At 34.7% G+C, this 17,477-nt stretch overlaps 1 protein-coding gene across 1 annotated transcript; it reads right to left on the bottom strand.

Moving 5' to 3' along the window:
• Positions 1–6,159: 6,159 nt before the first annotated feature.
• LOC146888293 (uncharacterized) lies at positions 6,160–7,295 on the bottom strand. Its single transcript, XM_085670037.1, has 2 exons — positions 7,042–7,295; positions 6,160–6,961 (listed from the first exon to the last, which is right to left on the bottom strand). The coding sequence occupies exons 1-2, from the start codon at positions 7,239–7,241 to the stop codon at positions 6,160–6,162; spliced, it is 1,002 nt and encodes a 333-aa protein (XP_085526163.1). The 5' UTR covers positions 7,242–7,295.
• Positions 7,296–17,477: the final 10,182 nt, after the last annotated feature.

Below are 17,477 nucleotides of genomic sequence, written 5' to 3'. Positions count from 1 at the left end.
ATGGACATGGTTATAAAGGAAATTTTAAAGACACATTTTGTCACCAGAAATGGCACAAAATGTGAAAAAGGGAAAAAGAAAATGTGAAAATATTGATAAATAAGATGAAAGTATATATTATCATTACGATGGTAAATGTCATTTGAGTTGTACTTGTCGTACACCGAAGCATCTGACAAATAATTAGAAGAACATAGAAACACGCTTTACTATGATGATTATGATTATGGCCATATTGATGCTACTTATCTTGATATTATTATTTTCTTTGCCAAACCAAATGGAAGCATTGATCACCTCATTGGTTATGAGAGTGTTAAAAAAATCTCATATTGATATTTACGTTTATATGAAGAACGAATGTTGGCACTAGTACCAATGATGAGGATATGTGTCTTATTGATAGTGCAACAACTTATACAATTCTCAAGAGTAATAAATTTTTCTCTTGTTTGATAATGTGAGACATCAATGTTAGTATTATTTATAGTACTACAAATATATTTGAAGGCTCTAGAAGAGTTATTATACTTCTACCAAGAAGTTGAATAGAAACTTATTAAGTTTCAAGGATATTTGTCTAAATGGATATCCTATTGAGACAATGAAAAAGATATGAAATATCTTTATATCTCTACGATTGAGTTGAAAAAAAAATCTGTATTGGAGAAATTATGAACATTCTCTTATGTTTTGTACTAAACATATATTAGTTCAATTGAAATGCATGTCATGATAAATTAGAAGTTTATGAATCAAAATGAATGCCTTATTTGGCATGATTAATTGGATGAATTGTATTATGCATATATTAGTATAATTAAAATGCATGTAATGATAAACTAGAAGTTTACGAATCAAAATGAATTCCTTGTTTGGTTTGATCAGTTAGGTCATCTTGGATCTATTATGATGCGAAAAAAGGTTAAAAAACTAATGTGGACACCCACTTAAGAGTCAAGAAACTTCTCCAGACCAATGAGTTCTCATGTACAGTACAGTACGTTCACAAAAGTTGATAATAAAACCATCATAAAAAAAAATAGAAATGAGTCAATCTCATTTTCAGAACAAATACAAGGTGATATTTGTGGTCCAATACACCCACCATGTGGATCATTTATATATTTCATGGTTTTAATTGATGCATCAACTAGATGGTCACATATTTGTTTATTATCAACTCACAATCAAGTATTTGCAAAGTTACTAGTATAGTTAAGAGCTCACTTCTCAGATTATCCGATTAAGAAAATCCATTTTGATAATACTGGTGAAATTACATCTCATGCTTTTCATGAGTATTGTATATCAATTGGAATTGAAGTTGAGCATCAAGTAGCACATGTTCATACTCAAAATAGACTTGTGAAATCATTACTAAAATGTCTAAAATTGGTTGCAAGATCATTACTTATGAAAGCTAATCTTTCAATGGCTACTTGGGGATATGCAATTTTGCATGTTGCATTAATGATTTGCATCAAACCAACAAGTTATCACAAATACTCTATTATGTAGTTGGTTTTTGGTCAATGACCTAATATTCTCATGTAAGAATTTTTTTGGTGTGGTGTATATGTTTTCCCCACCAAAAAGGACTACGATGGATCCTCAAAGACAATTGAGAATATATGTTGGATATGATTCTTCCTCAATAATGAAATATCTTGATCTACCAACAGGAAACTTATTTATAGTTTGACTTTTCGAATGTCACTTTGATGAATAAGTTTTTCCAACGTTAGGGGGAGAAAGAAAATAATTGGACAAAGGTATTGGTTGGAATGAATTATCATTATCTCATCTTGATCCTTGTAAAAAAGAATGTGAACTAGAAGTTCAAAGGACAATTCATTTACAAAATTAGTCAATCAATTACCTTACGTTTTACTGATAGAAAAAAAAGGTAATTAATACCAACTACTAATGCTCCGAAGATATTTGATATTAATTCATAACACGCCTGAAGCGTGGTAGGCTTGTTAGTTCCAAATACACGTTTGAAGCGTGGTAGGCCTGTTAGTTCCAAAGATAAAAACTCTTGAATGAGAAAGGGAGCTAAAATACAAGATGACCTAATCGAAAATGTGAAAATCTCAAAAGATTCATTTGACATAATTAATGATTCGGTTCCAAAAGAACCTCGGGTACTTGAAATTGTTGAAAATGATGAGATCTCAATAAATTATGTCATGAATCATATAATATGGAACCAAAATGAAGTCAACATTGATGAAACTTTTACATATAATATAACGATGAATGCTATGAATGACAATGAGGATTAATAATCGATGATCATTGAAGATTGCTAACAAAGAAATGATTGACCAAAATGAAAATATGCAAAGAAGCATGATTAGATTTGCTTGCTAAACAAATTTTTTTTGGACTTATAGTTCACACACCTAAAGGTGTGAAACCCGTTGGGTACATATGGATTTTTGTGCAAAAACAAATTAAGAAAGATGAAATTGTTAGATACAAAGCACAATTGGTTGCTCAAGGTTTTTCACAAAAACTTGACATTTATTTGTGAAAAGACATATTCAATGGTATTGGATGCAACAACATTGTAATATTTGATTATCCTAGTTGCACAACAAGGTCTGCATTTACATCTAATGGATGATGTTACAACCTATTTGTATGATTATCTTAAGAATGATATTTATTTGAAAATTCCTGAAAGATTTAATTTGCCTAACAAAGCAAATTCTAAAGAGGATTATTTAATAAAATTGAATAAGTCCATTTATGGATTGAAACAATCAGGACGTATGTAGTATAATCGTCGAAGGGTATAAAAATGACCACATTTGTCCTTGTATTTATATGAAAAGATCCGAAAATGAATTTGCCATAATTCCTGTTTATGTAGATGACATAAACATCATTGGAATTCCTAATGAGCTCATATATGCAATTGATTATTTAAGGAAAGAATTTGAGATGAAGGATCTTGGAAGGACAAAGTTTTGTTTGAGTGTACAAATTGAGTATTTTAAAAACGGTGTTTTTGTACATCAAGAAGCTTATATAATGAAAGTGCTTAAAAGGTTCTATATGGACAAATCATATTCATTATGCACTCCAATGATAGTGAGGACATTAGATGTTGATAAAGACCCTTTTTAAACCTCAAGAAAAAAAGATGAAGAACTTCTTGGTCCTGAAGTACCATATCTTAGTGCTAGAGGAGCATTAATGTATCTTACTAGTTATACTCGACTTGATACAACATTTGCTGTAAATTTGTGAGCAAGATATAGTTTTTCACCTACAAGAAGACATTGGATTGGAGTAAAACATATACTTTGTTACCTTAAGGGTATTATGAATATGAGCTTATTTTACCCAAATGATTCAAAATCAGATCTAAGGGGTTATGCAAGTTATTTATCAGATCTTCATAATGATCAATCATAAACATGATATTTGTTCACATGTGGTGGCAAGCAATTTCATGACGATCTGTGAAATAAACAATAACAACAACATCGTCAAATCATGCGGAAATTTTAGCATTACATGAGGCAAACTTGTGGTCTATCCTTGAGAAGAATGGAATTAACAACTATACATGAAGACAATAGTGGATTGTTCAATTGAAAGGATGATGTAGAGATCCAAACAATTCGTTCATGCGAAAATCTAGCAGATTTATTTACAAAGTCTTTGTTAAGGAGAACTTTTGAGCAATTGGTTTACAAGATTGGACTTCGTCATCTTAATGATCTAAGTTTACATGAGGGGAGAAATAGAAGATGTAAAGAACAATATTATATAGAATGATGTACTCTTTTTCCTTCACGAGGTTTTTATCCCAAAGAGTTTTTTCTAGTAAGATTTTAACGAGACACATTCTTTCATCAATGGACACCCAAAGAGGAGTGTTATGAATTAATGGTTGTCCATTGATTTGATACAATTACTCATATGATTTTACTCTTTATATAATATTTTGTATTAACTATTTGATTTATATATTTTCTGGACTACCATATTGTATCTATAAACTTTTTTTTATGTGAATTTTTGGACCCTATCTTTTTTAACCCTATCCATGTAGGTCAGGACTAAAGTCGTGGTCTATACCAAATTAAAATATATTTATATGATAAAACTTATCTTATCAGAAAACAAGAGAAGAATGCTAGGTTGTTAAACAAAAATAAAAGATAATATAATAAGAATTTAGCTGACGTGTCTAAAAGATATCAATTTCTTACGTATTATCTAGAAAATGCATAAAAATATAATATGTAAAAACGTTGGAGGATGAGATCTTGAAAAATAGCGTAAGGATCTGAAAGTTCATTACCTTGGGAAATTATTATGTTTTAAATAGATTATGGGACTTTATTAATGAATTATATTTATTGAATTGTGTCTAATGCAATACAAGATAAATTAGGTCACCATAGATTATTATAAATATTGTAATTATTGAAGGAATATGCGGTTAAGATCGTGATTGGTGATACAAATTTTGAAAAAAAATAGTTAAGTGTGTAAATACTTGTATAAAGTATCTACGTTATTATCTTTTTGTGTATGTATTGGGATTGAGATGGTGTGTTTTTGCATTGAACTCATAGTATGATCACTTTGATAGTCGTTCCTTTTATGATGAAAGATCATTGAGATTTGGTATATGGGATCCTAAAACTATGATGATTAAAGTGAAATAAATTATTAGGAAATAAAGTGAAATAAATAATTGAAGTCAATGACATTAGAAGTTACATTATGCATAGTTCAAAATAGGCTTAATTACTGTTTTAGTCCTCGAATTTGTTCTTAAGTCTCAAAAAGGTCCTCTAAAGATCTGGAGTATCAATTTAGTCCTTTAATTTTTAAAAGTGACTCGATTTGGTCCTTTCCGTTTAAATTGAACAAACGCCGTTCACACAGTACTCACGTGGCATAATTGAACTGCTACGTGTCAAAGTTTTTAAAACGGGGGTGCAATTGACGTGGCATGAGTTTTAAAGAAACCCTAAATTGAGTAGGAAACCCTAAATTGAGAAGGTTTTCTTCCTCCTTCCCCTTTTTTTCGTTGGTGGTGTGAAATCGTGCAGGTGGCGATTTTCGTTGGTGGTGTGAAATCCTGCAGGTGGCGATTTTCGTTGGTGGTGTGAAATCCTGCAGGTGGCGATTTTGTTGTGGTTTGAAGCATGTCACAAGTGAACTCTTGTTGTTCTTGCACGTGTTCGGGTAATGGAAATCGTGGTTTGTCCTCTGCTGGTGGTGGATGGAAAGGGTTGGGTGTAACTCCAATTTGTCGGTGTGGAGATGTTGCTGTGATTAGAACTGCTAGAACAACTAGGAATGCTGGGAAGAAATTTTGGGGATGCCCAAATTTCAAGGTTAGTTGGTTAAGTGTTGTTGCAGATTTGTTTTTTAAAATTATTGATTGTAATTATTGTTGATTGGTTTTTGTCTTCTCTTTACGAACAGATAGGAAATCAAGAATCTGTTGGGTGTAATTATTTCAAGTGGAGTGGAGAAGATGATATTGACCAAAGAGATGGTGTTATCTTGAGCCAAAATAGGGAGATTTGTAGTTTAGAAAAGAGTATTAAGTTGTATGAGAAATGGGTGAAATGTTTAATAGGAGTTGTTGGTGTTGTTGTTGTCCTTAATATAATCTTAGTTTCAGTGCTGTTGAAAAGTCCTTAAATTGTTGTGAAGGTTGTATTTGGTATGTTGTGCAATTATGTAGCTTGTTTTGGTGTGATATATAAAGTTTCAAATCACAGTGTGTTCTGTATTGGTGAATTTGTTATCTGTGAAAATCTGTTAATATTAAAAGGCTTATACAATTGAAAGAAAGGGGCCATATGAAATGCAAGATATGTGTGTTAATATGCGTGCAACAGTAAAACAATGAAATGGGCCACATGAAGTGCAAAATATATTCTGAAAGGGGCCACATGATGTCCAAAATATATTCCTTTGTCTAATTAAATTCAACTGGTTTTGAACAAAGCCTGCAATGTTAACCCACATATGGGTCCACTTGAAGTGGTACATCCAAAAATAATTCCAAAATAACATCAAGTGTTACATCCAAAACTAAATCCAAAGTGGATACATACCACAAAATACATTAAATACAACAAATAAAACATCCAAAATACATCAAGTACTTCACGGTTTCCAAACTTGCCCCCTCCTATGTGGAAGTTTCTGCCTCATGCTGGGTCTGCCACGTGATGGGGGACGTTGTGGTGCATTTGCTGTTGCAGTGGGATGTGTTGAAAGTGGTCGAATGGCTGTTGCAGCTGGTGGAATGGCTGTTGGAGGTGCTGGAATGGCTGCTGCAGGTGCTGGAATGGGCGTTGCAGGTGCTGGAATGGGCGTTGCAGGTGCTGGAGTGGTTGTTGTAGGTGCTGAAATTGGTTGATTTGAAGTTGAAGCTTGAGTCAAATTGACACTTGGTGGCAGATTATCACCTACATTAGAACTTGACGGTTGGGTTGTATTAGGTGATGGTTCTGGAGATGGGGGAGCATGTGGGCATGTGCTTCTATTGTGTCCTACTTGTTTACAGATGGCACACTTCTTCCTTTCCCCTGCTCTTCTAACTTGGGTTTCATCTTTATTAAGCTCAGAAGCTAGAAGTCTCCTTTTCTTTTTTGGTCTTCCAGGTAAGGTACGCTTTACAGGAGGCAAGACATCGGGGAATGGAGTAATCTCCCACACATTTTGGCCGTTCACAGGATATATTATTGAGTTATAAATTTCTTCATATGATGACTTGGTAAACCAATGTGCTATAAATTGTTCTGCATTCAGATTCAAGAAGGTCATTGCAGTTAGCGAGTGACAACACGGAATGCCAGTAATACTCCATTTTCTGCAACTGCATTCCATGCTGTCCACATTAACAACATACTTGTCACCCAAAGTAGAAACATGTCTGACCTCAAAAATCTTGTCCGCTGACCAACTACATGCAAAAAAAAAGTGACGTACATCATGAAGCAGTCCAATCACAAAATTCACAATAAAGTAGACAAAGATCAGTACCTTGGAACCCAATATTTTGTTAACTGCATCTCCTTGTTCAGTCTATCTTGAATTTTAGGGCATATTGAACTTTGAAAAGAACTTACTTTCAATCTATTACTTGCCCATCTATTCATCATGTACAACCGTATTTCTTCAAGCATGGTAACTATTGGCTTACTCCTAGCATCCACTAGCACGCTGTTGAAGGCCTCTGACATGTTGTTCACTAGTGTGTCACATTTCACAGTGGTATTGAACCTTGATCTTGACCAATACCTTTATTAGTTTGCAGCAATTATCAGAATTTTCAAATCATAAATGAAACTGCTACAAGTTTGGTGTTTAAATCATGAATAGATACTATAGCAACTAGTTTTTACTGCAGTTATGCATTAATCACACCTATTATTACTTTGCAGCAATTATCAGAAATTTGAAATCATAAATGAAAATATGTGCACAATCAGACCCACACTAAGCATAAAATGAAAAAGTGGTACTGGACAATTGAAAAAGTGGTACTGGACAACTAGTTCTTCCTAAAGTTCTCGTACAAGTGGCGCATACAGAACCTTTGGTCAACTCCAGGAATGAGCTCATTTAGAGCTGGCAGCAGACCCTAACAAAATAACAACAATTAAATGAAATCAGAACTGCAATGAACCAATTAAAACCAATTAAATGACTGAAAAATAATTTATTACCTTTTGCTGGTCTGATACAAAGGTACATGAGGCACAACATTCAACTCCACCAAGATCATCAATTAAAAGGTCTAGGAACCAAGACCATGTGTCCTTATTTTCAACCTCCACAACTGCGTATGCTATAGGCAACATTTGATCATTGGCATCTCTTGCCACAGCTGTCAACAACTCACCACCATACTTACCCTTTAAAAAACATCCATCCAATCCTATTATAGACCTACATGATACAAAGCTGTCCTTGCATGCTTTAAAACAGACGTATAATCTCTGAAATATTTTTGAACCATCATGGTCTTCAACCTTTATTTTAATTGTTGAACCCGGATTTGATCTACGCAACTCATGAGCATAATCATATATACGTTTGTATTGCTCTATAAAGGAACCATCAATCTTGTTTGCAGCCATGGATCTTGCTCGAAAAGACATAGCACGAGATATAGACACGTTCCACTTCCTTAACCCCTTTTCTCGAATATGCATGGCCTTCACAGTAGGATTCTCTCTAACTGTCTTTTCTATTCTCCCACTTAACCACTTTGCATTGATTAGACGATTGTTAAACTCCCTAGAACAAGTATGTTTGTCCACAATTTTTCTCAACTGCCAGGTTTTAAGTATTGGTACATAAGCACAATAAGCAATCCATACACACTTTCCTCTTGCACCCAAACATACCACCCTTACTCTTTTTTTGTCATTCTTCTCAAATTTCAAATTTCTCCCACTTTGCAACCCATAAGTTCTTATGGCTTCTATAAATTCTTCCTTGTTAACGAAATATGTCCCAACTTGCCATTCATATTCAGCCATAATTTTCGGCATACAAAAAGTGGGAAAACTTCCACATGTATCTTCATCATCACTGCTGGAATCACTGCCTTCATTACTTACCAACTCATCTGATTCCCATTCATTATCAGACAACCCTCTAGCATGTTTCTTCATTTCATTACTTTTTTGATTGTGATTAATTTTCTTCCTTGACCTAGTGGAAGTCCAATGTGATCCACCAACACCTGGGTCACAATCTATATCCACATCAATTAAACCATCACTATCTTCATCCTCCACCTGAACTTCTTCCGCATTTTGCTCTTGCACCCCCTCATTATGTGTCTCATTTTGGAACTCATTATCAACTTCATGTACTTCAGCCTCACCCTCAACATGGACATGTACTTCAGCCTCACCCTCAACATGGACCTCTCCCTCAACCTCACCACTTTCAGGTTGGACTTCTTCTGCACCATCACACTGCATATCAACCTCAACCTCACCAAATTCAGGTTCGACTTGGTCTGGTACAATTTCAGGCGCAGTGGCATTCTCCCCATCTGAAAAATATTCTAGCATCTGTACTACCTCTGGTTCACAAACTGAATGAATTACAAACATATGAACTGAACCATGTCGCTTCGCGATGCTCACCATTTGGAGTGCACCAACGTCATCAATGAAATGTTGTAACCTTTCCTCCAACACTGCACAACCTCCAACCGAATAGCACAAATCTTTGACATTAATATAACCCATCTCTCGCAGTATTGATAACACCTCAAAGTAGGACCATCTATCTTCCTCACACGACAAAACACTAAGTTGCCCATTAACATATTTAACTCCACCCTCGTTCACGAAGTGCCCTCCATGGTGGATAACCACTTCAAACTTGTCGTCATCCATCAAAGCTGTGAAATGTCCATATACCCAAAACCACATTTTTTTATTACCAAACAAACCACCGACAAACCGACAAACCGACAAAAAATCAAACCCCATTTCGAAGGGGGACCACAAACTACAAAAAACTAAACCCCGTTTCGAAGGGGACCACAAATTACAGAAAAAGGAACCACAATGGTGGGACAATACAACCATCAAAATCAGAAAACCATCCTACTCAGTAAACCAAACTCAAAAACGATATACGAGAATCAAACTCAGAAACAAACCCAAATCCCCCAAAATCATATTCAACGCAAATAACAAAAAACCCTAAAATTGATTTCGAAAAAATTGGAAGCTCACCTGGATTGTTGAATGTCGTCGATCACAATGTCCAAATTTCATCTGCAGCAGTGCCAATCACAGCGAAAATCGAACCCTAGCGAACCCTAGTTTAGCGTTTCCACGATGATCTTCGAACACTTCTCTCCTTGCACACTACAATTGATTGATACGGGCCACGTCACTAAAACTCTTACACAGTCATTAAGCCTTGTCACTGTTCTGTTACGATTTTTAACGGCGTTAATTTTGGGGACCAAATTGATTCACTTATAACAATTAGAGGACTAAATTGATACTCCGAATATTTAAAGGACCTTTTTGAGACTTCAGACCAAATTCGAGGACTAAAACAGTAATTAAGCCTTCAAAATAAAACTTTCCAAGTATTGACGATATTGGTGAAAGAATCACAAAAGATAGAACAAACGAGATGTGACATATGTTTTCTTCGTGTTTGTAATTGTTTTATTACTTTTAACTAGTTTGTGACCCATGCTTCATTGTGTTTTATTTTTTATTTTTTAATTTTGATTATTATAATTAATGTAATTATTATTATTATTATATTATTTATATAAATAATTTGTTTATATAATATTATTTGAATTAGAAATTGACAATATGAAAATAAAGTTAAATATTTATTTTAAATTATGTTAAAATATTTAATTTTAAATAAATAGTAAGATGTATAATAATTAAATGTTATTTTATGGATATATTTTGTAAGGTTGAAATAAGTGGTTAAATGAAATTGTTATTATATGTTGAGAATAATATTTAAATGTTATAATTATGTGTAATTATATACAAATATAATATTTAAATGGAGAGTTTGGTAATGTGAATAAAAAATAAAAAATTAATCAATTTTATTATAATATATATATATATATATATATATATATATATATATATATATATATATATATATATATATATATATATATATATATATATATATATATCAAAATATTTAACCATAAATATATTTGTGAAATATATTAATCATAAGTATATTTAAGAATATAATTTATATAATAAATATAAATTTTAAAATTACGATAATATGAATATTAGTTGGTGTTATAAAGTTTTGATTTAGTAATTAAATATAGATATAGTTGATACTACTTTTAATACACAATATCCAAATATCTCATTTTCTCGTACAAACTAAAGATAATGATACCAATTTGTTTACCTTGTGCTTGGATGAAACATTTTAACAATTCTAAGAAATTAAAATGTATTGCATTTGAAGTTCTTGTAATTGAATTCCCTTCATTTTTTAAATAATCTGTTTGGATAGAGTAATTGAAATACCTTACATTTCAATTTCTTGTTTGGATAAAATAATTGAATTTCTCTTATAAGATAAAATTTCATTTTAATAATATTTATTTTAATATATAAATGTTGAAATTAAATTTAACAAATATAATTGTCAACTTAAAATATTTAAATTCGGTCAAATTTCAATCTAGCTGACTCAACCAAATTTTGGTCGGTGTAAACTCAGTCTAATTTGGCCAAATTTAGGTCTAAGCCAACTAGGTCACATTCGGCCAAATTTTGGCCAATGTTAACTCGACCAAATTTTTTCAAATTTTGGTCGAGGTCAACTCAGTCAAATTTAGACGAATTTAAGAATGTGTCATCTCTACCCGGCCCGTCGGGGTCGTTAGGCCGGTCGGGCAAGTCTAGGTTGTCAGACCTGCCTATCCCGTCTGGGTAGTCGTGCCCTTTTTGGTTGTCAATCCTGCTCAGCCTGCCTTGATTGTCGGGCCGTCCAGCCCGTCTTTGTCGTCAGACTTGTTTAGATCGTCTTGCCCGCTCAACCTGTGATTGTCGCCAACCCAGCCCGTGTATGTTGTCGGGCTGGTTCGACACGTTTAAGTCATTTGGGTCGTTTGAGCCAAATTGACACCTCTAATCTTGAACAATGAGAAATTTCACAAATTATGGAATTTCAATTTCCTTCCTTTTTGAGTGAATTTCAAATTCTACTATTTTAGTGATTTGAAATACCTTCTTAAAATTAATCAATTTCAATTTCCTCCTAATTTACTCATCCAAACAAGTCATTTTACTTAGAAAAAATTCAAAATCTCCAAATAAATGAATTACCCTCTTAAATTGCCTCATCCAAACACACTATTAACAAATGCAACTTATAATTCACATACTTAAGTTAAAATTATATAATTGAGATAAAGACTTTAGGTTTATTTGTTGAATGATGATAGTAAAGGAAAATACCAATGTGTGCCCTTTCCAAGTATACATTAGAATGGCAAGGGAGTGGTATTGTAATTTCTTTGGTGAACGGTATAAATACATGTCTAGCACAATTCATAAGCATAAACAAATCCAATTTTTAACATTTGAGGTACAATATCAATAATTCAACTATAATGAGTTGAAGTATTTGACATAAAAGTCATAACTCATACAAATTAAAAAGAGTGACACATGTCTAAAGAATAACCATATTAATTGGCCACTATCTTTGGTATTTTATTCATACAATATATGTAAGTCTGAATTAAATAATCATGTGATAAATTGACAATAAATATAATTTTGAGATGTATACTTGAAGTATTGACAAATTATACTATACAACTCTCATAAGAATTATGACCATAAAAGAACCAAGAGATGTTTGATAGAGAAGGCGTTCTTTGTACCATAGGACACCGATCAATATCTATCCATTCATATACCATGTTAGCATTAACATATATCACAGTCCATACATTTTTAGAACAAAATCTAATGTGAAAAAACAAATTTTAGCAACTTATAATGCTCGTATTTAAAGAAGAATCTTGACTGAGTATGAGAAGAATAATTATCAACATGTAAATTTGATTAGATGTCCTTGTTGAAGCATTGTAAAAGCTTCCAGAATTGACATTAATTGTCAAATTCATAAGATAAAAATATATTAGAATAAAGCTAATCTTCCATCATTTTATAGTATTAGCATAAAAATTCAAACATTCAAAGTAGATTACCTTCAAAAGTGCATCCTTAATTACTAATGGTGCGAGTATCTCAAGCCATATTATCCTTGATTGTTTTTGGCAACCTTGAATATTTTATGAACTATCCTTTATTGATGAATCAACCTCTTTCGTTCAACTTAAGAAAGTTCAGTTCTTGGTACTCAGGGTGATGGAAGCCACCATATTTTGCTCTGTCTTCCAGTTGTGTTCCTCCCTTCTGACCAGCTTCCTTCCTCAACATACCAAAACTCGATATTCACCACTATGTCTAGTGTCTCCTATGTCAATAGAACACCACAAAACGTTACAGGCTAATGACACAACACAATATTTCATGGTCTTAAATGAGAATGAAAAGATGATTTACAATAAGCATTGAGTCTAGTTTCTTAAGTGTTGGAAGATTCATTTGGATGTTAGCACATGCTTTTGGGGTCATTATTTGTTCAAAGATAATTGCTACCTTTTTTTTTATAATGTGATATGTATGAATATCGAGATTCAAACCCACATCCTTCTAACCCATTAAACACACACATACCAACAAACTATCACATGATTCATGTTAATTCACACATACATACAAGGTTAAGAGTGTGTTTGGATAGAATATTTTAATGAAGCAATTCATTTTTTTGAAGAATTTAGATTTCTTTGTAATGAAATGCTTTGTTTGGATAGAGAAATTTAAAAGCATTTCAAATGCAAGCATTTTTTTTAAGGATTTCAATTAGCTAAATTAGTAGAAATTCAAATACCCTCAAAATAGGTGGAATTTGAAATTCTTCTCACTCAACCTCACATTCTAGACGATCCGGACGGGCACGACGACCTGGACGTGCCCAATGACCCGGACGTGTCCTACGACCCGGACAAGCTTGACGACCCGGACGGGCTTGAAGACCCGAACATTCCCGACGACCCAGATGGCCTCGACGACTAGGACAGGCCCAACAAACCGGATGGGCTCGATGACCCAAACGGGCCCGATGACCCAGACAAGTCTGACGACCCAAACAGGCCCAACGATCTAGACGAGCCCGATGATCGATGACTCAAACGGACCTGACGACCTAGACATGCCAGACAACCCGGACGAGCACGGCGACCTGGACGGGCCGACGACACAAACGAGCCCGACGAACCGGACGAGCCCTTCGAAATCATTGGGTTCGACGACCCGAAAGTGCGGGACGACGCGGGCCCATTCGAGTCGTCGTGCTCGTCCGGGTCCTCGGGCCCATCCTAATCGTTTGACCCGTTTGGGTGTACGGGCCCATCCAGGTCGTCGAAACCGTCTGGGTATTCAGACCCGTCTAGGTATTCAGCCCCGTCCGGATTGTCGGGCTCGTCCAGTGCGTCGGGCCCATCCAGGTCTTCGGGCCCATCCAGGTCGTCGGGTCCATCTTGATCGTCGGGCCCGTTCGGATTGTCGGACCTGTTTGGAGCATTAGGCCAATGACCTAGACGGGTTGGACCGGGCCATATTGACGAACTTGACGGCACAATTGTGCAGTATAGGCCGTTAGGTGTCTAGATCATCGGGCCACCCAACCTGTCTAGGCTTCCCAGTCGGTCCAGCTCGGGTGGGTCGTCGGGTCTAACCAATCCGATTGCGTAGTTGGGTCTGCTCGACCCATCTGTGTTGTCGAGCATGTTTCCAAATTTATCATGAACTCAAAACATAATTAAGTGTAAAATAAATATTGTTAAAATTAAATTTTATCTTACAATAAATTCAAAATTTTTTTCCAAACAAGAAATTGAAATGTAATGTATTTTAATTTCCTTATCCAAACAAGTTATTTAAAAAATGAATGGAATTTAATTACAAACAATTCGAATACAAAGCATTTCAATTTCTAAGCATTGTTGAAATGCTCCATCCAAACACAAGGTAAACCATGCTTCCACATTCATAATATATTGGTAAAATAAAACACAATTAAAATATCACACTAATGGCACATACAAGACTCAAACCTAAGTCCTCTCAACACAACTAAGTACTCTCAACCACTTAAACTAATACTATTTCTTGTCTAAGACTTGTTAAGAAATTCTCTTAGGTTATTCTCAACCACAATTACTTGTACTTTATTAGTTGTTATTTATATGAATTTCCTGGGTCTTACAGTCAAAAGTACATATTTAGAAAGTAAAGATTTGACCAATGTCATACCTACCACTCACTTAAATACACTCCAAAATCCTATCACTACCTTCTCTTCATCTTCCTCCTCTGGTAAAACAAACAAACTCATACCTAAGTATAAGATCTGCTACATTTAATTAATTAATTAAATAATTAATTAATAAATGCGGGTAGTGAGAGCCTTTATGGCATTAAATGTTGGTTGTTGTGACGAGGAATAATACTAGCTCAAATGGTTGAGAGTACTTGTTTGTGTGAGAGGACTTGGGTTCGAGTTCTATGTATGCCCTTTATATGTTATTTAATTTATTATTATTTTATTAGTGTGTTGGATCGTGATGAGTGATAATATAATCCTATATTTATAGGAATTTTCACGAAACATGAATTAGTTAAATGTATGCATTAAATTGACATTGCCATGGTGATGGGTTCGAACCTTTGTAGAACCAAATTAAGTTTTCTTTTTGCTAAATTAGTTTTGGCATGAATGTGAAATGGCAGAGAAACCCTAGCTGACAATGGGTGAGAGAGTGAGTTTATGCTACATTATGAGAGAGTAAATCACAATGCAAAGAGAGAGAATTGAGAGTTGAGAAAGAGTACTGAAGGAGGAAATAAGTTAAGGCTGATTGGGATCAAGGACTCAAAGATTTATGCACTTTTGGAGCAAGGAATCCAGGTTAGGGGAGTTGGACTACGTTCTCTTTATATTTTTTGAATAACCGCATAAACCATAGTATGATTAGGGATGTCAACAAGGCGGGTAGGGTACGGGTAGTAGCTCCCCCGTACCCTACCCGCTGGATAAATATCTGCCCCATATTCGTCGGGTATCCGTTATGCGGGTATCCGCCTATTTTTTTCATATCCGCGGGTATCCACGGTTACCCACGGGTATTTGAAAAATTATTTAAAAAATAAATAGTTAATCATAAATTCAAATAAAATAAAATAAAATGCATCATTGTTATCAATTTTGAATAAAGTTCAAATAAATTCAAGTTGATACAAGTCCAAATAATTGTAAAAGTAAATATAAAATGACGTTCAACAGAATGAAAATTCTTTAATTAGGGTTTTAATCAACAAACCCACTTTCTCCGATTGATTCCTGAAAAATAAACAAATAATAGACCTCAATTGCCACGTGCCAAGTATTCTTATTTTGATTCTATCATTTGACAACAAACATACCATAAACGTCATTATCTATATAAGGTGATGTATATGCCCAATTTCAAAGAAAGGAATGAGAAGAATGTCAAGGGGTGTAAGTTTAGCGGGTACGGGTATCCACGGGTACGGATACTATGATACCCGTACCTGCCCCATTAACATGCGGGTATCAAAAATACCCCGTATCCGCGGGCAGCAGGTATCCATTTTTAATATCCATTTTCTACCCGTTGCGGGTACGGATTTTTCTGACATCCCTAAGTATGATTGAGTATGATTTTCCTTTACGTAATTTGCAAATTCGTGTTTTTGTAAATTTTCTAGAAACCGCCTGGCGGGCTATTCATAGCCACCAAGCGACTCATGCAAAACTTGAGCGTTTTCTGGGTTCCTAAAGAGGAACCGCCTGACGGCATAACCCTAGGTGCCAAGTGACACAAGCCTGCCACCCAATTTTCTGGGTTTTGTTGAACTGCCTGGCGGTGATGAACACCTGCCAAGCAATGCGAACCAATTTTGGATCGATTTTGATGTTCTATGCGTTTTGGGATGACTCTAATCGGAGGGAAAGCCAATTTTAATTGTTAAGGGATGATTTGATGTCAAACTTCATTGAAATACATGTAATTGATGGCCAAGTTGGATGAAGCAGTGGAATAGGCTCTTAGGCTTTGGAAAGTTTGGGGTTTGATGCTGCGAGACCAAATTGGTGGTAGAATTCTAATGGGAATTGGTAAGGAATGAGTATGATCTGTACACTAGTCTAAATGTAGGTGAATTCGCGTGAGGATTGGATGAAATGGGCAGGGAGAAGACAAGCTTGTGAGACTTGGAAGAGCTCATAGGGTGGAGAAATTATGGGATGCCTAGAAATCATATGAACTGCCTGGCGGCACGGGGTCTGCCGCCAGGCGCCATCGTAGAGACAACCATCAGGACGTGGCTACGAGAATTTTGGTGGTTCTGTGATTCTGGGAGATTTAGGTTCCTACTACCTGCGGAGTTAAAGATAGTATGTTGGATTAAAGCTTTGATGATACTTGTGCACGTGAGAGGTAGGAATTACTTCATTCTTTGGTGAAGAGAAGGTTACTATAATGCAGTGGGTGTAGTAAAATGTGGGGTGATGTAAAGTGAAGTGGGAATTGTAATGATGAGTGACCAGACATATGATACAAGGGATGTATTGTAATGTGTTAGTGATATGAGAAGTAAGAGTTCATATAAATATATATAAGAAATTGAATGGATTCACTTAAACTTGTAAGCCTTGGAAGAGGCCCATATCTTGAGATAAATCTAACATATTATGACTGAGATGATATTAATAATGTTCCAATTTAATGGCAAGTTACGTTCATATCAGTTGTAGAAGACATAGAA

The sequence above is a fragment of the Vigna unguiculata genome, chromosome 2 (assembly GCF_037176805.1).
Source record: "Vigna unguiculata cultivar grain cowpea cultivar isolate G323 ecotype 2 chromosome 2, ASM3717680v1, whole genome shotgun sequence".
In the NCBI taxonomy this organism is placed as follows: domain Eukaryota; kingdom Viridiplantae; phylum Streptophyta; class Magnoliopsida; order Fabales; family Fabaceae; genus Vigna; species Vigna unguiculata.
The sequence above is the reverse complement of the archived record's forward strand: the minus strand, read 5'-3'. Positions and strand labels throughout refer to the sequence as shown.

Excerpts from the sequence above, each read along its gene's own strand:
- LOC146888293 (XM_085670037.1), bottom strand. The coding sequence starts at position 7,241 with ATGTCAGAGGCCTTCAACAGCGTGCTAGTGGATGCTAGGAGTAAGCCA. Across the intron at positions 6,962-7,041 it reads ACAAAATATTGGGTTCCAAG|TTGGTCAGCGGACAAGATTT; the intron begins GTACTGATCTTT and ends TTTTGCATGTAG.